This window comes from Labrus bergylta, chromosome 7 (genome assembly GCF_963930695.1).
Source record: "Labrus bergylta chromosome 7, fLabBer1.1, whole genome shotgun sequence".
NCBI classification, from domain to species: Eukaryota; Metazoa; Chordata; class Actinopteri; order Labriformes; family Labridae; genus Labrus; species Labrus bergylta.
In genome coordinates, this window is record NC_089201.1 from 8,943,221 (window position 1) to 8,968,246 (window position 25,026).

Consider the following 25,026-nt stretch of genomic DNA (forward strand, 5'->3'; position numbering starts at 1 on the left):
CACTACATGGTGTCAGATGTTACAGATGTCAGGGTGTGGTGAGGTGTGTTCAGCTTTGTTGGACAGGTTCAAACAAGACGCTGGCATCACTGAAAATAAAACATGAAGAAAATGAAGTGACAGTCCATTGACACATAGGAAGAGATAGAGGGGAGAGGATTTCCCTTCTCCCATTGTTCCCACCTTTTATCTTTCTTCGTGTGTGTGTGTGTGTACATGTGTATGTGTGTTAACTATCCTATAGCACATGTCAAAGTGTAGCAAATCAGAGATTAGAGGCGGAGTGCGATCGAACAGGTTTAATATCTGACAGGTCAGCACCAGCAGCCATATGTTTCATCTGTGTTTGCTGAAATCTCTGCCGTATGGCTCTGATGTGCACATATGACCTGTACATCTCTTCCACTTCCTGCCACCATGAGCGCTAAGAGTGAGCGTGCAGCCCCGAGTGCGGATAGGAGGGTGTAGCTCTGAAGGTCGTAAAACAAGTTGCGACCGTTCTTTTCAGAAGGTAATCTTCGTTAAGTTGATCAAACCAACACCCAGAATCAGTTAAGAGGTTTCAAACCGGTTCACACTGCAAAAAAAACAACAACAACAAAACAGCAGCTCTTTAGAGTTATAGATTTAAATGATTTTCCAACAAGTATTGCTTAAGCAGCTTGAAGAATACATTGTCTTTACACTTGTAGATCTGACACAGGCTCACTACTAAACATTGATGTGTGTTAAGGGCCACAAACAAGCTCCATGAGATTTATATCCAAAAAAGGATGTTGAGGGAGAGGAGGAGGAGGAGGAGGAGGAGGAAAGGAGAAATGTTAGTGTTCACAGTTTGACTTTGATTAAAGGCAAAGTGATAACAGAGGGGGAGCTGACATTCTGGGTCGGCCGATTTCCGCTGCTTGGTTTGGGTCACTGTTGAGGAGCTGCTGACCGGGTCTGCCAGGAGTGAGGCTGAACAGCTCGAGGCTACACACAAAACTTAAAAAGGCATGACACACAACAGAGGATTTGACCCCTGTGAGGCCTCTCTGATTTCCCCATTAGGGAGTATGTGTCTGTAAACACGGATAAGTCTGAGTGACTGAGGGCTTACGGAGGGCCACACTGGGGAACATGCTCCGTCCGTGGGCTGTCCTGTTCAAACAACAAGCGCACACATTGCTCTTCACGTCATCATAACACAGTCTAGATCTTGCACACACAGCTGCCTGGCCGGATGTGAGGGCGGCAATCCTTTCTCCAGCCTTAGAACTGCTTACCGGTACCTTCCTCACAGCGTTTTGATCATCGGTGGACTCTGCGCTGGGTAGCCAATAGTGTGGCTGCATTAGAAGCTAGGTCAGAAGCTAGCTGTGCTAAAGTGTGCTGAGAACATAGGGTATTATGGGTAGTGTTATGAGCGTGGGAGCAAGGTCAGCAGCTCACTTTGACTCAGTTAAATCCAGGAAGCCAGTGAGAAGGAAGGAATTCCCACCATCACATCCAACTCAAGCTCTCAACCTTTAAACGTTTCACTGTTAAGCACAAGATGCAGAAGTGTATATGAGGGGCGAACTGTGTCTCTCTGGTTCGCCTTTATTCTTCTTTTCAGATGATGAAATAAGATGAATTTGTTTTTATAAATAATTTGTGATGGACAGACTTAGAAGCTGACTATGCGGAAACTACAGTTCTCCTAGTTTGGACTGGATTTGAGAGGTTATGCATTTTCACATCCTGAATTTCTGACTGAGCAAGAACAAAAGTCATTAGACCATACAGTTTAAAAAAGAAAAAAAAAAGAGCCCACACCATGAAAATGTGAAGTCTGGGTCTGTTTCTACTTTCATCCTTTCACCTCGATGTTTTTGTTCTACCTGGCCGTGTTTTCTGCTGGCTGTCTGGCCCGTATTCCCCTCAGAGGTTTTCTTCCTACAGTAGCTGCTCACACTGGAAGCTGGAGCGGACTGAGTCATATATCAAAGGGAGGGGAGCACAGCAGAACAGGCTCTACAGATTAGAGGTGAGAGGAGTGTGAATTATTACCGGTCGTTAGCTGGTTAAATGAGGCTAAGTGAGACGGCCAGCTCAGGGAGGTGAGATGGAAGAGATTAGCCTACATAAAGAGTGATGGAGGAACGAGATCTGTGCAGTGAGTGGTGACTCCTGACCTCTGTTTTTTTGTGTGTGCAGTTTCACTTCATCTTCCCTTCTCTTCTCCTCATCCTCAGGTCCTCCCTGTAGCTGTCCCATTTTGGTTAAGTTTGTCTCTTTGAGAAGAGGCCAACAGCCTTCTCTGTGTTGTCTAATAATTATACAAGTCAGTACTTGTCATTGTCACATACAGTGTTGCAACATCACAGCCCTGAGCTAGGACTGGTTACATCCACATTACTAATGCACCACATGTCAGCACTTATCTATTTAAAAGAGCAGTTGAAAGGCCTTTTTATACTCCTCTGGAGTTTCATGTGTGTTGCTGGGGAGAGATTCATACAGCAGGGGACTTCATTTGTTAAGGCAACACCAAGGAATCACAACAGAGCTGCTATAATGTGGCAACTTCTGATAGCAAACATACTTTGATTTGATCAAACAAACGTTATTGCGATTCATCACCTTCACATTTGATGGCTGATTTTCCTGAAAAGATAAAATACTTAAACTAATACATGTGTGGTGCGGTGACTGTAACTGCAGAGACCCTGTCCTGTCCTTAATGGTACACATGCCCATTTACAATTGAGCAGGGACGTCCCAAAGGTGGACTGTCAGTGTGTGAGCAGATTCAACCACCACAGCCAATTAGCCAATGTCTAGCAGTATCTAACAGTTAATCAAATCAGTTGTTTTAGCTTGAAATATTGACTGACATCACTCTGAACCGCACCTGGAAACAATAGAGATAATCCAAGTTTGGGGTGCCTCATCAAGGGCTGAGGCTTGGGTTTAGCCTTAGCCCTTGATGCTTGTCTACCCTACTGTCTCATTAATTTTTTATCGTCAGCTGTCCAACCAAAGGAACAGAAAAACCATAGATAATCAAATACAAAAAAATACATTTATACAATATGTGACCTAAAGTAAAGCACTTCAGCTTTATGCTTTTTCACACCCTGAAAATGAGGAGGAAAATGTATTTGAAAATGTTTTTTCGAATATGATTTAATCCAATAATTCCACTATAAGTATCAAGTTCTAACAACACTGTATCCTACATTACCGACAATGCAACTGACTTCCATCTTTCATGGAAGATGCCTGATTTCCTTGTAACACATTCAACACTCGTGACCTTCCTGACTCTAATTAAAAAGCCAGAGGACGGATAGAAATAGCGTCTCTCTATGGCGGTGACTGAAGTTCAACGTGTTCAAACTGAGGTGCTGGATGTCCTCTCTTTGGGCTGCGTCTGTCACTAGCCTTCCCTCAGTGTGTCAGTCTGATCTTTTTGCTTATGTGAGTGGGAGAAAAAGAGCGAGAGACACCCCACATCCGTTTCCTCTCATGGAGGAACTGTAGGTCAGGTTTTCTTTTGGTACGCTCTGGTGAGTTAATGTGGCGAGGGGGCAGTGTGAGCAGATGGGACGTTTCTTATAATCACAGAGGATCACATGGTTAAGGTGACTGCTGTGCGACAGCAATTCTAGCCATGTCGTGCTGAGTTTGATTATTTTAAGCAAGGTTTGGAGTTTGAAGCTTCCTGAATGATGCAAAATAACATTTCACTGGTCATAAGTCTCCTTTTTTTTTGTTCCGACCTTCCCCTTTTTGAATTTTTCGTTATCACAGTTTGTGCTCTGCCTGCATATTTGCCTGTCTGGCCTGGGTGTGTGTCCTCATGAACACCTGTATCCTTGCCTCTGTTTGCATAAAGCCTCGTGTCTGCCCCTCGTCTATGTGCGTTATGCCTTTTTCTTCCTCTCTGCCGCACCCTTTACTGTAACATGCTCTCCTTTTCCTCCTCATTGTTCTGCCCCGCCATCGGGGCAAGGGAGTCTGAAGCAGGAGCTCGCAGGAAGTCCTCGTCACTCGTTGAGCTGGAGGGAAAGCAAACCGCAAGGTGCACAAACACAGGAAGTGCTGCTTTCCCCATGCATGCTCCAGCTGGGTGTCTGTCACTGTGTGTGGTTTATCAGAGAGCAGAAACTTGAGCTCTTTCTTAGGGCTTTCTGTAGCTCGTTGGTTGACATGTCCCCTTTGCTGTCACTGTGAATTCTGCTAATTAGCATATGTATCCTCTGCCAAATTTTAGATTTAGACATTATTAGACATTACTTAGTGTGGGGAAGTGGGAAATAAAGAATGCCAGGAAATGTATCAAAAAATCCCCATCACAATGAAGTGATTAGGATTTAAAGTGAGTATTTCCTTATACTTTTATTCTCTATCCAGAAACATTATGAGCCATATTACTTCTTTTCTTATATAAAGGTGAAACCTTCACTGAAGCTGGTATATTAGAGTTCTCTGTCTGCTGTGCATCTCAAGCAGTAGAGAGGTGAGCTGTTGTGGTCAAAGGTTGTCAGAGTTCACTTGCTGAGTGAGTAAGGATGCACACTCTTACTCACTTTACTACACATGCCAGCTGTTGTGTAACAGCTGGCAGCAGTGGAGTGCACATTTAAGATGTGTGTGTGTTTTTGTGTGTACGTGTAAGCATATTCCATAGAAGTATAAAGAGCTGTCTCTAGTGCATGGATTAGTATACCTGCCTGGGTGAGGCTTTTTTCTCCAGCATCAGCTCAGAGCTGCCGGGACAAGCTCCATGGGTGTGACACACCCTCTCTGTGGTGTTTTCACACAACCATGAGTCGGGAGATTTGCATACATTAAACGGAGTGAGCACAGAGAGCTGAGGCTGACAGGAGCCGGCTGAGCCACTCCGAGACACATACGAGAGATGTGAAAGGTGGAACTGACAGTGATTGGTTATACAGAGCATGTAGGGTCACAGCAACACTGCTTTTTTAATAGTTGATTAGGAAGCTGATGGGGATCCTTATGAACAAAATCCAATTAAAATGACCTTCAAAGTTATTAAAACGCCCTTGAAGTTAATGTCCTGATGTCATTTTGTAGCTTTCTTATGAACTGTGAAAGCAACATACGTTTTTTTTCCCTCCCTCCTCTCAGTCTCTGTTGCTCCATTATTGTTAACCTCTCTGCCCAATGCAAAAAAAAACAACTAACAAAACTCAACTCAACCATCACTTAAGATCAGGGAGAGGAATATCACTGCTTTGGACAGAATTTGGATGTAGTAGGGTTTTTTTTACACAAGAGGGCAGCACGGTTCCAGTAGTTGTGACGGTCCTGGGTATATGAGCTGGCATCTGGGGGGAAAAAAATCTTACCTTTCAGCCGTTGGGTAACTTTGTTTGGTCAATCATGTCGATTTGAGCCGGTCACATAAGTTAACTGTTGAGATAACAAAAGGAAAGAGGTGAAGGAACCAGTAGACAGACAGGGATCAGTGATGGCATAAAGAACAAGAGAGTATAAGAAGAGTTTTGAAAAAGAGAGGAAGAGTGAGAGAGAATGATCCATTGAGCATGAAATCAGATCTTGTTGTTGCATAATCATAGCTTGCAGGCCTTCCCAGCATGCATCAGGCTCTATCAGCTCTAGTCCATCATGACCGTATCAAGTAGCTGCAGTATTAAACCAGCAATACCAGTCCATCCGCAGCCTGAGGCAGACACAGATCAATAGTTCTGTTCATCTCTGTGCTCAGGCTTGCTCTTTGATTCTTTTTAGTCCTTTCTATAGTCAAGTTAATGTCATGGGGTGATTTGTTTAAGAAAACAGGCCTGACTGTTTAGATATTCAAGTTGTGACTTGATGGCAGTCGCGTGTTGTTTTCATCCGATCTTTAAGAAACACTGATGTATTCTGTCATCATCTCAACCTCTCCGCTTGTGATTTTAAAATTGTAAACCAATGTGAACATTTTCCTTCATTGGACATATTCTTTGAGGAAGAAGCCCAGAAGCTTCTTATTCTATTTTTAGGATCTAATATTTACTCAAAGAGCCTAAAAGCTCTAGCGGTTTTTATGCTACCCTTGCAGGCCTTACCTCTCCTTCCAGTCATCTCAAGCCCTCCATATTTTTCACATACCAGCAATACCAGATGTCACTGAGGCATTAGTGCTGCTCTCCTTCTCCTTCCTTTCATTATCTTATGTTTTTTGATGTTCTTTCTTCACCTCCTCCCCTCCATCGCCTCTGCAGAGCCTTTGTTCACATGCCAGCAATACCAGAATGCATACCAGTAAACAGGACCTCAGCGCCTGCCTCCACCTCTGCCCGTTTTCTCTCATCACTGCACCTCAGGCCCAGAGGAAGAATGAGAGCATGAGAGATGCTGAGAGGTGTAATATTTCTGCTTAACACTAGGTGGAGGCATAGTCCCACTGTCCTCTGCAGCTCCTTGTACCAGTACTTCACCTTCAGTTTGGAAGGAGAGTCCAGTGATTCATGAGTCAGCTATCGCAGGACAGATGTTGCAAACAGTTTAAAAAATACAATACTTGATTTTGAAGGCAGGGTAGGCGACTTATTTTTAGTGTTGAAAAGGTTTTAATATCTTGCTTCTAACTACAAAATTAAATGCTTGTTAAATAAAGGGGCCATTGCCGATCTTCAATCAGTCTAACTGAAATGACCGGATTAAGGGTCGACCGATTATCGACCTGGCTGATTATCTGTATCTGCTTTTTATTTTACAGATTGCGGATCAAATGAATTAATAAAAAAAAGTGTGCTAGTTTGGCTCAGGTGCAGGTATGTCTTTCCCTCTTGGTCTGTTTCTGCTCACTACTCTCTCACCCAATGTCCCGCCCACAACACTATCTCATTGGCTAGACTTAATTCGATGGCCAATCAACACTGAAGCCTGTGTGCCACTGACATGCACAGAGACGAGAACAGCCTGGAGCAGGAGGAGTCTCCAGTTGAGCATTTAAACAGTCTTGTGTTAGATTTAGTCATTTTTCAAATTATACACTTTGGCCGAAAGCTTTTTGATTTTTAAAGTATATGTATATCGGTTCCAAATATCTGTTATCAGTCTCATGAATTAATAATATTTGGTATCGGTATCGGACGACCCCTAGACTGGATATTCATGAATGCATGAGAGGAGTCTTGCACAGTCTAAAGTTATCAAGTTTTTAACAGAAGAGTGTCAAAGAAAAGTAGTCTGATATGTTTTAAGATGACAATGATGCACCGCGCTCCTCCTGTACTCTAAGTAAAGCTTAGCACTTTTACTTTATGTGTTTGGGGGAGGTGCCTTGATGTTTCTTTGACTGAATACTTTGAAACGACGGATAATGCTCTTGTTTGTGGGGCTTTTTATTCTTAATATAGAGAGTCTAAAAACACAAAAATAACACACAAAAGAAAAAGTCTTTTTAATAAAATTAATTTTTAAAAATTGCTAAGACTTTACTTTTTTCTCTATTGGTCATTTTGAGATTTGTTTCTTTAAAATGTCAGTAGATGGAGAAACATGTAGTTAAAGTATCCAGTCTGTCCAGGGTAGCCTCTTCAAATGTCACATTGGTGTTCTGACAGACAATCCAGAGCCCAAAGATGTATAACTAATAATCAGAGAAAACTCAGAAACCAGCAAATATCCAGTGCAGAGAGGCTGGAATAAAGTACATAAGGGACATTTACTTTCAAAATATCACTTCAATAATACATCAGATATCAAAATAGTTTGCTGATTAATCATGTGTTAACTGAATTATTGTATTGTCAACCAATTATTTCAGCTCTGAAGTGATTGAGTTGCCTCAGTAATGGCCAGTACCCTCTCACCATAAGGTTTGAGTAGTGGCAGGAGAAGTGAAGGAAATTTAAAAACAATTTGTACTTTTTCCTCTCCCAAGAAAAATGGTTTTCTGATGCTGTTGCTGAGCTTCAAATTCTCCGGATGCTTTCCTCATGATCAGTTCATGGGTAAGGTTGCATTTCATTTCCTGGAATTTGAAGGGAAACCGAAGCTGTTTAGATATAGAACGATAAAACTGATTTTGGGGTAGAGCACAGAAACACCCAGACACAGAAACATTTGACTTTAGAGGGCATTCACAGGACATTTTGAGGAAATGTCAACAACACTGTTATTTCCCCAAGTTCTTTGCATTTCAACTCCCATAAGCCTCTATACTGAGTTAATTTTAAGGTGAGTTCTCGAGGTGACTATCACTATTGGATGGGCTGTATGTGAGAGACAGAACAGACAGACTCCTGGCGTCACCCTGCCTGGCTGTATATATAGGCCCTTTTATACTGCTCACCTTGGCCTGACTCCAGCTCACATATACCTCTAACTGAGATCTGTGTGTGTGTGTGTGTGTTTGTTTGCGCTGAAACATATTTAGGGAGTGGGAGTGACAGGAACAGTGAGCTATTGGCAGCAGGACCCTGTGGACATACATTGCGTAACAGACACACACACACACACACGCACACACACACACTCTCACACTAGTGGTTTTGTAAGATGTATCTTTTTTTCTGCATAACACTGAAGGTGTATGTGCTTTCTGTCAGTATCACCTCTGTTCTCAAGAACTTGGCAAACGCCTTGACATGGTCACTTTAAAGCTCTCGATCGTGTGTGTGTGTGTGTGTGTGTGTGTGTGTGTGTGTGTGTGTGTGTGTGTGTGTGTGTGTGTGTGTGTGTGTGTGTGTGTGTGTGTGTGTGTGTGTGTGTGTGTGTGTGTGTGTGTGTGTGTGTGTGTGTGTGTGTGTGTGTGTGTGTGTGTGTGTGTGTGTGTGTGTGTGTGTGTGTGTGTGTGTGTGTGTGTGTGTGTGTGTGTGTGTGTGTGTGTGTGTGTGTGTGTGTGTGTGTGTGTGTGTGTGTGTGTGTGTGTGTGTGTGTGTGTGTGTGTGTGTGTGTCCAGTGTTTGCCTCTTGTGAAGTGTATTCCTGGAAAGCCTATACGTGTAAAGGGGCCAGGGCTATTCCACAGCTGCACCGCAGCCAGCGACAGTAACTGCTTTCTGGAAGCTTCTCTGTCCATTGGACAAAGGCAGAGAAAAGACTGGTGAAGCTTTTTAAAATTGTATCCTAAATTTAAGCACCTTCAGAGAAACTCATCTTCCTTCTCAGAATATAAAGACAATGCAGCATCTTTAATTCCATTGGTATGCATGGACACATACACAAAGTTCACATCATTCTTGCACAACATGCACCAGGAGGAGGAATGCGGGGAGGGGAGAACTGAGCTGGACAGACAGAAAGGAGGAAAAAAGAGGCTCATGATGCGAGGGAGGGATGAATGCAAAACAGGCCTGTATAGAATTAAGGACTGCAAAAGAGAAGAGAAAGCTCAAATCAGCTTAATGAAGGAGGCTCCAGAAAGGAGCAATAAAATCAAGGGTAGTTGAGGTGCAGGCAATGAATAAGTGCAGGAAGGAGGAATGGATTGAGAGTGAATAGGAGGAGGAGAGAAAAGGAGGAGGAGGAGGGGGTGGGCTGTTTTGGAGCAGCATCAATAAAGCTCAAGCTGATTGTGCCTCTTGTGATCTGCAGGCTTCACACTCTTTTCTTTTGAACCCTAAAGTCTTCTCTGTCCCATCCCCTCCGAAGTCCTCCTCCAGCCTCCCATCATCTTCATCCTCCTCCTCTTCCTGCTCTTCTCCTCCCTTGTGTTGCTGTTGTGTAACTCTGCAGTGACTGAGCAGCAGCAGCAGCAGCAGCAGCAGCAGCAGCAGTGCTGTTAGTGCCATTGATCAGCAGTTTTAGTGCCAGGATGCTCTTATTGTAATAAACGAGCTCAGAGCTATTGAAACAAACACTGAGTGCTTTTGGGGAAATATAAGAATCACACAAACACACACACACACACAGTATCAGACTGCGCCACACTCCCATGATGTAATGTTACCCTGGATGCCTTTAAACTTACCACACTCCTGAATTTATCAGTTAGTACTTTTCCATGCTTTAATCCCTCAAGACCTATACTCACTAAAGTTAATGAGACATTTTATATTATTATTAGAGAGTTTTCAGTGGCCATGGTGCGCAGGACTCTTTTAACAGAACATATGCTCTGAGATGATGTGGAAATGCCCTTTAATTAATCTCTGTCTTGATGTTCTGGGAAATAATTTATAGTTTGTAGCTTTGAGCAGCCCCCGAGTATAGTTTCAAAAATGTTATTTTTAGGATGACTAAACTAGTAGAAGTTTCCTAAGCATATAGCATGTAGCCCTAAACATTAGCCTAGATTTGAATCCAGTTGGAGACCCTTGCACCCCCTCCCCACACCCCATATGTTTCCTCATTTGGATGTAAGAGCAGCACATCTGGTCTTTCTATTTGTGGTCTGGCACTATGTCATTCTCTCCATCTATCCCATCCATCTTTTCTACGCTGCAATAACTTTTGTCTCCATAACAATACAAATCCAAGCTTGACAAAACAAGAGCTTTGCCTCACCTCAGCACATGTAGCACACACGCACACACAAACACTGATTCAGGATTGTACAGTTCCCTCATGGCATCTGTAAACACTTGAGGCTGATGGCTGGAGGAAGGTGATAAAGATCACGCTTTATCATTGTAAAGCAATTCCAGTGTCACCTCTGTGTCTGCTCAGAGACACTTTGGGTTATCACACCTGTCATTTCCTTCACAGTCCCATGCACAAACCATTTTGTCGTCAACTATTGCTGGGTTTTTTTGGGGGGGGTTTTTTAACAGAGGATGCTGAAAAAGCTGCATAGCGTACATATGACTCATTATCCAGCAGTGATTGTGTCTCATTGTTTTTGGTCACTTGGTCATTGTTCTTGCAGCAGCACCTGGTTTGAGGTCAGGAGTTCATTGGCGGTATTTGGCTTTTAGTAGACACATTTATTAGCAGTTCAAATTCAACAATGTTGAAGTGTCATAAGTATCATTCACATATAATTATTATATTTCCTCTGTATTAAAACCCATCTCCGGTTAATCGATATAGGCTGTTTAAGTCAGTGATGTGTGTACCTTTTCTAAAAGTCCCAATTCTGCTCCTCGAGTCTAAGCATGTTGACCAACTAGCCATGACCTGGAGAGTGAGAATCTGTGTCTGTTAGAAAGACACACACACACACACACACACACACACACACACACACACACACACACACACACCAGACAGGGCTTCTTTAGGTTTAAATTGCATTAATGGCTCTTTAGCCCTATTCTTAGCCTTAAATCTGTCTCACTCTTCAGGCGTTGACAGGAGTTGCGTTGTGTTGGTGGAGTCTGGTTTGTGTTCAGCATATGGTGGAATAATATGTGTGTGTGTGTGTGTGTATGTGTGTATGTATAGCAGCTCAGATAGGAAACGCTGTTGAAACACGAGAGCTTCCTCAGGACCGTGAATGGGAAGAACGAAGCTGGCTCGCATCGATAACCATTTTCATAAATGTTCCGCCGGGCTTGTAGCCCCCCGTATATAGAGGTCGCTTTAATGACGCCGAACTGAACCGGAGAAGCTGATAAAGATGTGGATACATTAAAAGACGGGGTTCAAGTTTTGTACATGTTTTTTTTTTCTTCTACGGTGGCGAGTAAAAGCGTGGTGGTTTACGTCAGCGCGGCTGTGGACACAAAGCCGACCAAGCCTCAGCCAGACTCCACTAGATTTATTTTTCCCAACTTACATCGCTCCAGTATGTGAACGATGCGAGCTCTTTTTAGTGTGTTTTAATCGAAACGCATGCAGTCTGAAGACTCGTTAACCCTGCCCCACGGAAACTTAACCGAGGAGGGGGTACCAGAGAAGGAGGAGGAGGGGGAGAAGAAGAAGAAGAAGGCGGAGGAGGTCTGGGAAGAAACGATAGAAAGATAAAGAGAAAGGTGTTGGAGGAGTGAGAGAGGGCTGCAAGGAGCAACTCCTTTTTATTGTTCCGCGTCTGCTGGCTCTGCAGCCGTCCACAGAAGGGGAGAAAAAAAGAAAAAAGAGAGACAGACACACGGCGGGGTTTTTGTTTGTTCCAGGGCGCGACAAAAAGCTGAAACACCGTCAATTCTGGATTTCTTTATCCGCTTCCTGTCGTCCAGGATGAGGTTTAAAAGGAACGGGTCCTATACGCTAAATAGGTAAGAGACTGCTGTAATGTAGCGGTAACATAGTGTGCAAACTATTTGAGGAGGGAGGGCGGTACAGAGGGAGGATTTGTCATATGCTGAGAGCTCATAAATTACTTCATGTTCTGTGTGTTATCTCCACGGAGGCTCACTGTGACTTTATACTCTCTTTATTGCACTCTATGTTGTTTCTATAATAGAATATCTCACAGCAGGTCTTTTATCATTGGAGGCTTTATTGCAGTATAAGCATTTCATTGAAATGTTCTGCACACGGATGAGCTCTTGGCGAGTTGTTTGGATGCCTTTTTAGGTCATTTTTATGAATTTGTTTGTATTAAAAACTGCACATATGCATTAAGTTAACTATTTTTTTCACAGATATAAAGCAAAATGAGCCTTAAACACCAAAACACAGGTTATAAGTCTGTTAATGTATCAGTTACTTTCAAGCTCCCAGACTTCAACAGTGTGATGTCCACGTGTTCCTTCTATGAAGCTGGATCGGGAGAAACCTGTTTGTCTCGCTCTAAGAGGGGGGTGGTCACTCTCTTTTGTTTCCTCTCCTCTATTAAGGAAAAGGCAAAATGATCTCTCCCCTTTCTCTTCATTTCCCTCGCTCTCTCTCATTATCTTTCTCTCTTTCCCCTCCACAGAAATACCCCCTCATGGCCATCCCATCACCTAGCAACTTCACTTGTTTGTAGCAGTGTGACTGATGTTCCCCCTAACCCACTTTCCCTCAGAATGATTGCAAAAGCCTCTGTTCACACATCCTGGCATATCTAAAACCCGGTCATGAGTTGGTTCTTTCCTCTGCCCAGTAGTTCAGCCTCTCTCTCTCTTTTTATAGTGTTTTCACAAGTCACAAGTTTATAAAAAAAAAAATCAGTTTGTCTTTCTGCCATCTGCACACAGAATCCAGCCCACATGACCGTTACAACGGATGTCCCGCTTTTTAGTGCTCGTCTGGATTTCATGATAACAACCTAAGAGCTGACACAAAGCCACAAGAGCATGTTCATGTCATTCAAACTGACAGATGATTTAATTGCACTTTCATTTCTCACACTTTTCCTCTGCCCCCCCTTTTCCCCTTCGCTTTGTTTTAAGGCATATGGGCTTCCGCCGCACTTGACAGACAAACAAAAAACCACGTCCTGTTTCTTAGGTACTCGAACACAAAGGGAGCTAATGAGTGGCAAACACCCACTTTTACCACACAGAGGGAAATCGCGAGAATGATGTTATCGCTTGTAAACCCCTCCTCCACTTTCTCTTAGGAAGTGTGTGTTACTGCTTCTTTGTGTGTCATGGTGTCACATGCGTGCTCTGTTGCTTGCATGTGTGCAGGTGAGAGGGATGAGGTAATTAAACTTGGAAAGGGGAGGTCTGATAACTGCAGCTCCTGGTGACTGGCCTCCAGGAAGGAGGAGGAGAAGATATGGAAGGAGCAGGAGGAAAAGGAGGAGGGGTGACGTCATTGGATGTAAAAGTGCTCTGCTGCAGTTTGTCTTTGTCGTCTTTTTATCTCAGAAAGAAGCAGTGGAGGAGGCGCTGCATCGCCCTGTGATGTAATCCAAAGCCGTGTGCGGCAGGGTTAGGTGAAATAAGCGCTTTGATTTCTGACTGTCATCCGCGCCTCTGTCATCTCAATCTTTTTGCTTACTATGCAGCAGTGTCTTTGTCTCCTCTTTGAAAATCGAGCATTGGCCTGTTTGACATTGAGAAGCCAGTCCTCAGCTGCGTCTCCTTCCTTTGTCACGGCCGCTTAATCCTGTGTCAGCCCAGCGCAGCACTCACTGCAGCCTTCGATTACAGCATCACCTGGCCACTGCAGTCCTCGGGAGTGTGCTTAACTAACCGTGTGTTTGTTTTGATCATTATGGAGGGAAGTAAAAAAGCAGAGGACAAAGGGGAAGTGATTACTTTTATTGGTAAAATGCAGGGATGAGAGAGAGAGAGAAAGAGAGCGAGAGATGTTAAGAGGCCCATGAATCAGTCTGTCCTTCACCTTAAATGTCCTAACCATAACAACGGCACTCTGCAGTGATTGGCTCGCTTCCTGGGGGCTGGTCTCTGCGCTAGCCCCTCCCATCGAGTACCTCTGCATCATTTGTGTGAATGAAGATTCACTATTATATCATAAGTGTGTATAAACGTGAACATGCATTCTTATTAGTCACCCAGTGTGGACTTAAGAGTTGACAATTAGCCATGTGCTGTTTTGAATAAGTCACATATCACTTTATGTGCAAAGTACAAAAAGACTCCAATGATTAACTTTCCACAGAGGTTTGAATGCAGCCTAGATTTCACAAACAGATGTATGTTTGGTCTGTGTGAAGGACTAGTGGACATAGGATGTTTAGCCCTTGTTTAGGATGTATACAGATGGCTGAGATGGCTGCCTCTCAGAGACTGCCCCCCCCTTTCTCTCTTGCTTGCTGTGTCTCTCTCTGTCTCTCCGTCCATCTCTCTCTCTCTCTCTCTCTCTCTTGCAGTCCACCCTGTGCTGCCCAGCAGTCAGCAGTTTGTTTATGGGACTCTGTTTGCAAAGCTAATCTTCCCGCCTTTCAAGTAGGAGCCAGCGAGTCAACGCAAAATAGAGAGGGAGAGAGAGAGAGAGAGAGAGAGAGCAAGCAAGAGAGAGGGAGGGAGAGAGAGAGAGCGCAAGCAAAGAGTGTGAAAGTGAGGCAGGCAGTTGCAGTAGTTGGAAAGGAGAGAGAAAGAGAAACATGCTTTAAGAAGTGTGTCTGGACTCGTGAATGTTTTTTTTTGTTTTTGTTTTGAAAGTGTTTTTTTGGTGCATTTGCTGAACGTCCCGTTTGGGTGGGAAAGTCAGTCCGTCCTACGTGACCTGCGGTTAAGTCCGAGGCCGTTCCTGTACGATCACATAAGGTGCTATGCTGGAGCTGCTGCACCTGTAGACGATTTTGTGAAAGAAAGGAGCAGAGACGTGGAGGTGAAAAGGAGGAAGAGTGCGTCACCGCCGGCCGGATGGGGGTTCTGGTGTGCTGTGACTGCTTCTTCTATCGGTAGTTAACCGAGTCTCTCGTTTATGCCTTTTTGACCTTTACTTCCCCTTTACTGCTGTTGTTTATTGTTGTTGTTTACGTCACACTTTTTTCCCAGCTTAATTCTGCCTACATTACCAGACCTTCATTAACTTCTGCATCCCCCCCCCCCCCTCCTCTCCCTCCCCCATTTCATCCAGTCCGTCTGTTTTGCTGCTGCGGTTTTGTAGGAGACATTTGAGGACAGTGCTGCTGTAGCAGGCAGAGATTCTGCTGTAGTCAGACACACGGCGTGCCTCGACTTGTGGGAGGGAAGGAGGCAGAGGAGGAGAGAGGGACAGGGATGGCACTTGGCCAGTCTCCTATAGCTGACCAAGTGGAAGAAGAGTTAGGTGTTGCTGGTTACAGGGTTTATTTGCAGGAGAGGTTAGTTGGAGAGAAATGATATCCGGCCAGAAGTCAGACTTGTCCACCTCTGTGTGCCCTTTTTGGTAGCTTGGCTCTGTTTGTTTGGACACAGTGTTCCGTCACAGGGGTGCAGAGATGTGTCCTTTCCTTTTTTTTTTTTTAGTTTTTTGTTGTTTGCAAAAGCACTGACCCAAGAGACTTTGCTCTTTTTCTGCTTGTTATCAACTGAATTAACTCTTTACCTGCAAAGACTACAATGTGGCAGGGATGTCTGACGGACTTTCTGGCACTCATCAAGCTGGTTATTGTGCCTCAGAGAATGACAGGGTATTTGATTTAGTCCCTCAGCTCTCTTGCAGGCTGAGCAGAAAGGCTCTGGTTCCCCTCTCATGTGGTTGTGGGGTGAGCCTGCCTGAGCCTGGCTTCACTGCTGTATAAAGTCTAAATATAACTCTCTGGTTCTCTGAGGAGCGTTTTGATGGTGAGGGTAAAATTGTAGCTCAGACACACACAGCACAGCTGGATTAGATTAGGCCTCGGTGTGATTCAGAACTTTGTTTACACTTCACTGCTTCTCTTGGTTTGAATAGCAGCCTGTCTGTTATGTGTGTGTCATGTATCTGCACATGTGTGATATACTGTAGGCTTTTGTTGAAACACACACAGAAGCCTTGTAAAGGTACGGCTTACGCCAGCAATACTTGCGTCAATGATGCAGGGGTGGGGCCTGGATGGAGCGCTAATGTCTCATATTGGTTCATTAAGCTGAAATGGGCCGTCACTTCTATTTTTAGCATTTCCTCTGCTGTTAGCCAATCACAAGGCTTGCTGGTGATATTATAGTGCTTGATTGATGTGCGTGTTTTGAGGCACACCCATCCAAACGGGTCCTTGCTGACCTCAGTCAGGGCCAGCACTCGGTCCCTGAGGCTCTGGTGTTTCAGCTTTCAACAGTAGCATTGTGTAGAGTACAAACTGGTTGCCAGCTCTACGTCCAGGGAGGGAGGGTATATACAGTGTGTCATCTAAGACATAAAGTCACCATACCTTTTGAAAGCCTTAGGATATGTGCTTTTTTGGGGTTTATGTTTATATACAGCCAGGAGCAGAGATTTCATTATTTAAAGTATGTCCATTTAAGCAGGACACATTGCGCCAGGTACCCTTTTTTTTTTTTATTACAACATAACTTTGCTGTATTTCAGAATCATATATGGTATCATTCTCTCATCACATTATTTCTCTCATAAACCATTATTATTTAGAATCTTTTTCTTGACCAGAATCAGGTTTTATTTACACATACAATGAATATGAATTAGTTTCTGTGTTGCAAAACCCCACAAAGTTAGAATATAAAAGTCGTAAGCTAGTTAACAGCCGTGCTCCTGCTCTCAGGGGACTTCAATAAGATCAAATAAACCGTAAACAAATAGGAATGGTCTTACTTTTAGTCTAGGATTTAGATAAGAGATACAACTCTCATGTTTGTCTAGTTTGATTATTCAAATATTACAGATGTGACTGTGACGCTCTAAGCAATATTGTCTTTGCAAGTACACTGAAAAGGAGTCTTCTCACTTTGGGCGGCTAATTTGAATCCATTTAAATACATTATCATTATAAAGCTTTGTAGTTTGACCTTCCAGTGGTTAGCCGTGTGACACTGTTATTTCAGTATCACATCACTGTAATCTCTACATTATCACATGTAGTCTCTCTTACTCACAAATACAATCTTACTGAAGCAGTTTTCTCCTTCATTACAACTGTCCGGAGGCAACAACTACCACACAATGGAGTTCAGTTCTGGGTCAAGTTCTCATCCAGCTTTTGATAATTTTGTGCCTTTTTTTTTGTGTGTTTCCTTTTACAGTACCGTCAACGTTTCAGGCCGTCATTTCTCCATAAACGATTGCAAAATGAAACAGGAAATCCAACTTTCCTCTGAGTTATGAGGTTTAAAGTTTCTGTTCCATTCGTGATGTATTAATGTTGACATGTTGCTGGAAAGCAGACCTGCAGGCTCCATCACATGACAAAAGCTTGTGTGTGTGTTTTTTCTCTCTTTTGGTGGATGAGTTTTTGAATATAAAATGTTTGGCGTGTGGAACAATAGTCCTGAGTGTCTCATCGTACTGTGTGTGCTGTATTAGTGGAGCAGGCTCTACTGTTTTCCATATGTCTCTCATTAAGCTATCTTTGGCTGCTTGCACAGAGCTGAGACGTTTAGTTTAACAAGGACACCATTCAACACCAAATAAAACCCTGCTCTCCCATACCCTCAGCCCAGCAGACTCCCTCCTCTCACAGCTGTCCGTCACTGGGATGGAACTGAACTGACTGGGACTTAAATGCGCTGGACTTTGACATTAGCTTATTCAAAGATTCGGGCTGCTGCAGCAACGATATAGTACGTTGACATCTCATGAATTTGCATGTGTTGGAAGCTTCGGTTGCCTAAATTGGATGGCGCTGTCTCTTGCAACTATTGCACTACATAGCCAACTACTTCGTCATACTGGTTTGATATAAATGTAATAATTCAACTTCAATCATTTCCAGAAGAACACAGATTTACTTAACTTAGATTTTGTATATCCAGTTCTACTGTACCCCTGACCGTGCTTGTGTTTGTTGTTTACCACTCCCAAACACTAACAAAATAAATGGAGCATGCTGTCCAGAATCAATCCTTGGGATTCAGTGGATTCATCATCAACTAAAGTGCTGCACTTTGATGATCAGGGATAAGGAAAACTTTCATCGGTAACATTAAAAATCTATCAATTATTTCTCACATTGATCTGTTCTTAAATTGCTCCCCTAGTTCTCAGAAATGTATTTTAAAATCAAGCACACGGGAATATGATATTCCTTTCCCTCTGCTTTATAACAGAGATAAGATTAATCCTGCCTGAGGTGTGTGTCTCTATTTTCCTCTGTCAGGTTGTGTGTTACATTTGACTCTTGTGCTGGGACAGCCATTGCAAATAAAAGAAGTCTTTTAGATCTGACTTGAGTGACTGTCCTTCTCGCCTTTCACCTGCCCTCCAGTCACTGTGGAGGGCAGACCTCACACACACAGGGCCAGTTACATAACAGTGACAATGCGTGTGTTTTTGTGTGTGTGCAGCCTAGTCCTGCTGGCTCAGGAGGAGGAGGAGGAGAAAGAGGTGGCCTTGCACTAACCTCACCTCCGCATTTAGATCCACACAGTCAGCAGAGACGGACACACAGCCAGGCACACGCTTAAATAAAAACTTCTTTGCAGCTCTTTAGATACTGACACAACTTGTTTGTTTATAAGTATTTAAAACAAGAAGAGGCAAAAGGCTTACCTCCTGCAACACATCATGTTGTGCACATAGCATAATATGTCAAGTCATCTCTGTGTGGTAGCAGGTGCCTTGTAGGCATGGATAAGCCTCAGAGCTGCTTGGTGGCTCAAATGGCCTGTGAAAAAGGTCTCATTGTGTGGTGCTCAGTTTGTAGGTAGTTCAGGTGGCAGAAAAAAAAAAGAGTGCAGTACCAAAACAACAGAGGCCTGGAGGCGTGTATAGGCTGTAAAGGCATCAGGCAGGGAAACTGTTTGTTTGTAGTAGTTCCTGCAGCAGCAGCAGCAGCAGCAGCCCATGGTTTCTCTGTGCTGCCTCTGGGAACAGGAGGCCCATTTGAAGGGAGACAGGAAGTGCCTGGGCGCCTCACTTCCTGTTTATGGAGTTTGTCCCAGGCAAGAGTTGGAGGGAGGGGCAGTCTGGTGCTGCTTATTAAACGGGGACGGCAGTGGGGGTGTAGGTTAGCGCTCCTTATTTCTTCTGCCCTCTAACTCAAACTGAAACATACACTCAAACACAGATTCTTTGGCAGCCATGCCTCTTCATTTGTTTCAATTATGTACTTTTTGACATGTCCCTGTTACAAATGACAGACTGGAGAAAGGATGGGAAGTGCTGGGTTCATAACACGATGTGTGATAGACAGCCCATGATAATAATAATATCACAAAACAGCGATTCATGATACATCACAATATCTGATCAACTGAAGAAGAGAAACTGCCCTTAAAGAGGTAACACACAGGACTAATGCAATTTTGTGACAGTTTCATCTCTTATCATCTCATTTTTCATATCTTAACTTATTTTCACTGCTGTCTGACATTATCCTGTTGTTTTCTTCTTCTTTAATCCCTCTCTTAACTTCTTATTTGTCCAACAAACTTCCTTTCTCGTTGCCCTCAGTCATGTCTTACGCATCATCGTGAGGAGTCATTGAGTAGTGACGCAGTGAGTCAAAATGCTAATGAAAGCTATTTAGAGTGCCACATTGCAAATATTGATATTTGGCACCAGACATTTGATAATTGCATCACACAAGTCAATATATATTACTGTATTGATATTCTGTCCTGCCTTTGAGAGAGGCATGAGATTTAGACAGGAACAATCAAAGAAGGGAAAGACAACTGTTTTACATAGAGATTGTAATTTTTCATCCCTTAAAAGCACCACTGGATCCCGCCTACAGCATGCTCTGATCAGTGAGTCACACACACGTTAAACTCCTTGTGAGCACACATTTAATCAAAGAGTAGCTGAGGAGGAGGCTGCACCGGAGCGAGCAGGGATGCTGCAGAGTGCTGACTCCAGCATGTTCTGAAGTGACGTCCGTACCATTTATTAGTGAACTCAGAGGCTCCGGGCCAAACATGGACTCACCTTAAATACCCTTTTGCTTCACTGGAGCTCTGATTTATGACAGAACTTTAGTTACTGTGTTTAGTCTTGTGTGCTGCAGACAGATGTGCACCTCCTCCCCATCCCCCTTAAGGAAAGATGATGTCACCACATAAGCTCGTCTCCTCCCCAGGTGGGAGACAGTTAGTCTTCTAACTCCAGCCAGTCAGAGGCTTGTTTACACCTGAGTCCCCTAGTGCGAAGACGCACGCACACACACACACACACACACACACACACACACACACACACACACACACACACACACACACACACACACACACACACACACACACACACACACACACACACACACACAGCCTCACAGTGACGAACACTGCTGATCTCATCTGCTCATAAAAGAATCTGATTACATTGCTCGTCGTTTACTGAAGGATATCGCTCATTGGTTGAGGGTCGAGGAGATCATGAATATTAGCTCTGTCAGTAGAGTGTTGCAGCGGAGCGGTGGAGCAGCACACACACACACCTCCCTGCTCCTGCTGCTCCAAGGACATCTATTGATTTGACCTCTCTTGTGTCTCCTTTCAATGCATCTCTCTTTTATTCTCCCATTCTGACACCAGCTGCCTCCGCCCACATCCTTCCCTTGCTCATTATTACGCCATCTGTGGGCGACAGGCATGCCTGTTGTTTAGTAGCATATATGTCGGTAATTAGTAAAAATAGAGAGAAATAGTTACTTGATAGTACTGTCTCCCCTGTGTACATGTGTTTGTGCTCTCTTTTTGCCCCCTCAGCACACCGCCGCAGGACATGTGCTCATATTTCCTCGATGCCAGTCACTGACAAAGGGCAGAGCCTCGCTGTGGTTTCACTGTCATCTCAGCAATCCCTCAAGGGAGCAAAACATTCATGGCTTTGTCAAGGAATTTCCATTACTTTTGCTGCTTTTTTTCCCCCTTTGTGTCCATGCTCTCCACCCTCTCTCTCTCTTCTACGCCCCTTTCCTGTCCACTGCTGTGGCTTCGGAGCACAAACATGTGACATCGTCGCCTTGTCTTACCTCACGACGCTGCTCGGCTTTTAACCTCTGCCAAATGCTCTCTGTCTGTTTTTTCTCTTCATTAACCCCAAGAGATTAATTGTTCCTGACATCTGGACATGGTCTATCTTCAAAGATAAATTATCGCAAAGCAAATCTTTGGTGGTTCAGAATCTCAGTTCAGGCCGTGTGTGTGTGTTTGGTGTGCGTGTGGGACCGAATGGGTTGACCATCACTACCTCTTGCATTGCTGTTGTTGTTTTTTGGGAGGAACACAATAAGAGGAGGTGATTTAATCATGCCTGCTTTTTTATTTGATTAGAGCAGACTTCCTCTGTTGAGAGAAGAGGTGTTGTTGCACGCACACACACATTAATGATTGGCGGTTAAACTCAAACTCATGTTTCCATAATCTGGATTTTGACTTTGTTTACCTGTCAGCCTGCTTCAGTCACATGCTTTTTCTTCACCTCTTTGCCCAAACTGGGGCGTGAGCACTTCCTGAGCCTTCATCTCCTCAGTGTTAATCAAACTCACACAATGGAGCAGAGTTTCCTCTGTTGTCAGATAATGGTCAGATCTCGTCTAGTCATCGGGACAGGAGGTTCATTTATTTCCATTGTGTTTTCTTACTGTTATTGTTAGGATTTTCTGGTAGACTTTCAACTTTTTTGACTGTTTTTGTGCTCACTTCCCGAGTCAAAACTATTTGAATATAACAAAATGGCCATTTTAGATAAAGTATGTGAATATTTTGAGAGCTTTGATAGCCTACTCAGCATTCGGAAGCACTAAGCAGCACTAATTAGTTTTGTGTGTGTGTGTGTGTGTGTGTGGGTGTGGGTGTCAAAGAGATGAATAATTATCGTACAAATTCTGAGAGGTTGTACTAACTATAACAGCAATAAATAGATTCATTATCAGTCAGAAGAGACTGAATTGCTTTCTCACTGAATCAATCTTTTGATTATTTTCCAAGCAAAAATACCAAACATGCTGGTTTCAGCCTCTTACATATGAGGATTTTTAGCTCTTTTTTTTCCATTTTCTTCATGGAAATAGTCGGATTGTGGATTTTGGACTGTTGCTTTGACAAAAGTAGCAACTTGAAGTCATGACTTAAGGCTCTGAGAAATTCTTACGAGAGTGTTTCGCAACCGTTTGACCTTTTATTAACTAAAGAATTCATTGATTTATGGATTCTGAAAATATCTGTATTGCAAACTTAACTAAGAGAAGGACACGACTCAGATGAACAGATAAAAGTTGGTCCTTTTTTACACAATAAACTCAACATGAAACTCAGCAGCTTAAGATACAAACAGCATTAAAACTTAAACCTGTACTACTTGTTTAGTCACAAGCTCCGGCCCGGACATTTCTGACCTGGTCAGTTAATTCATGTTCTCAGGGGGTCAAACAGCATCGGTTCAGACAAAATAACAAAATCAAACGCAACATTTCTGTATGCTCGCATACCAGACAGTTTGATGGAGCACAGCTTGGTCTGCTGATGCAGGAAATGGAGACCTTTCTCCTGGGAAACCTTTCATCTCTCACCTCTGTTTGTTATTGTTTGTGTCTCACAGGCTGAGAGCATGCCGACCTGCTGACCAGGTTACGTGTGGATAGTGGACTGATGTGATTTGACTTGTTCTCTTACGGCAGCGTGTAGATCTTCTCAGCTGGTGTTAAACCATCATTTCTGCCTTCTGTGATGATGATTCAGATTGGCTGACGCTGCCACATACCTGCCTTTATGTAATACAGATTTTAAACATCGTTCACATTCTGTAGTTGCCTCATTTCATCGCTTACGCTGTTCTGGAGTCAGACAGTGATATGTGGGACATGTCGACGCAGTCGCTCAGGCGGAGATTAAATATGTCTGCTCCACATCAATCAGTCTCTCATTCCCCCATGTAGTGCCGTTTGGTAAATTGTCAGATCCATCAGAACTAATTACTCAACTTAAAGGACGTTCTGTACGATTATATCTGTATTCATGTGTGCGTGATTTCTGGAAAGCGCTATTGGTTACATCCACATTCCCCTCATTAGGAAATCTGTGACTAAATGGCCTCACTTAGGAGTTAATGAGCTGGATCAGGGCTGGCATGCAAAGCCTCGGAGCAGAAAACAGAGCCACCCAAACTGTTAGCATGAACCCCACATCCTCCTTTTTTATGTCTGCTTCATTTGCTGTATACACTCACCAACAACAGTCTCCACAGTTCTGTCTGTTTGCTTTTTTGATGTCCCATCTTCTAGTAGCCTTTGCAGCACAACTGTGCTGTTGCCTGTTTTATGAGAGTTAGATGATTCTAATATACAGCTGCTGTACTCTCATCTCTTTTTGCTGCTGTAGCTTAGAGCTCCTTCATCCCATACAGACCTGAAAATATTTAACTGGCATTTCTCCATCATTTTGTTGTTTTTTATTTCAGACCATGAAAGGGGAGCTCTGTTCACCATTAAGCCACATCTTACCACACACACACCCTGTGCAAACACGGCTCTACCCTATATGTATGCCATGGTGGCCTTTCTCCTCTATCCTGTCGACTTCACCTTATTCCACACACACACACACACACACACACACACACACACACACACACACACACACACACACACACACACACACACACACACACACACACACACACACACAGACTACTTGTGCTGCTGAGCAAACAGTAGCAGATGTTTGCCCGCAGCTCTCCATTAACCTCTTCTTTATGTCACAAACTCCTGTTTTCTTGACCTCCCCTCACTCACTTGTTTCTGAATACCAGCTGCACTTCTTTTTATCTATATCTCGATTTTTTTTTTCATGTTGTTTTCTCTTTATGCTCTTTTTGTTACTCAGCCACTTTTTAAGTTGAAAGTAACTTAAGTTCTACAATCTGGCGATACTGGCTTCTAAAGCATCTGGGTTTCAAATCACACACACACACACACACACACACACACACACACACACACACACACACACACACACACACACACACACACGTGTCCACACCCTTATTATAAAACCAGGAATGGAAAAGTTAGTCTAGCTGTGAGGTTGTGTAAGAATCAGACAAAGTCTGCAGTGAGAGACCTTTTCTAAGGCTGGGTACAGTAAGTGATGATGTAGCTCTCTGTCCTCTCACGTTTTCTCTCACTTTAATACAAAAAAAAAGCTGTCTTCAACTTCTTTCTAGTATCAGGTTGCTGCTCTATTGTACAGTAGTTGATTTACCTGATGTGAGAAATGTAAGTTTTATGCCAGCGGGTGGCAGTGTTGCTCTCTCAGTTTAATTGAGTGAGTGAGTGTGTGTGTGTGTGTGTGTGTGTGTGTGTGTGTGTGCGCGTGGGAATGTTCCTCTTTCACAGGCCTTACACTCTGTTGTGTTTTGTCCTGTTCCATACAAGCTGTAATCTTAAGGTAATGTTTGGGTTTGGTTCAGAAATGTTCTGTATTTTATCTGGTGTGTGTGTGTGTGTGTGTGTGTGTGTGTGTGTGTGTGTGTGTGTGTGTGTGTGTGTGTGTGTGTGTGTGTGTGTGTGTGTGTGTGTGTGTGTGTGTGTGTGTGTGTGTGTGTGTGTCTTTGCGCCAAGGTTATCATAACTTTCCTAGGAAAGCTGCGTTCTTTTTCCTTTTTTGAAGTCTATTACAGTTCTGGGAAGAAGAGTAGCCTGCGGGAACCTTTTGTGTTTCCTCCAGCGCTGCACGAGGCAAAACACATGATGTGCAAGTATAAAAACTCATAC

The 25,026-nt window shown here is 43.5% G+C and overlaps 1 protein-coding gene across 3 annotated transcripts in view; it reads left to right on the top strand.

The window, feature by feature from the left end:
• mob2a (MOB kinase activator 2a) overlaps positions 1-25,026 on the top strand; it is a 58,155-nt gene that overhangs the window by 10,201 nt on the left and 22,928 nt on the right. The window contains exon 1 of one of the 3 annotated variants that reach the window (XM_020641493.3): positions 11,349-12,106. The exons of 1 other annotated variant lie outside the window; for it this stretch is intronic. In XM_020641493.3, the coding sequence (XP_020497149.1) occupies positions 12,069-12,106 (38 nt within the window). In that variant the 5' untranslated portion in view covers positions 11,349-12,068. Of the gene's footprint in view, positions 1-11,348; positions 12,107-14,765; positions 15,133-25,026 lie in introns of those variants that run through there. One more of the 3 variants, XM_020641501.3, reaches the window with a different exon arrangement.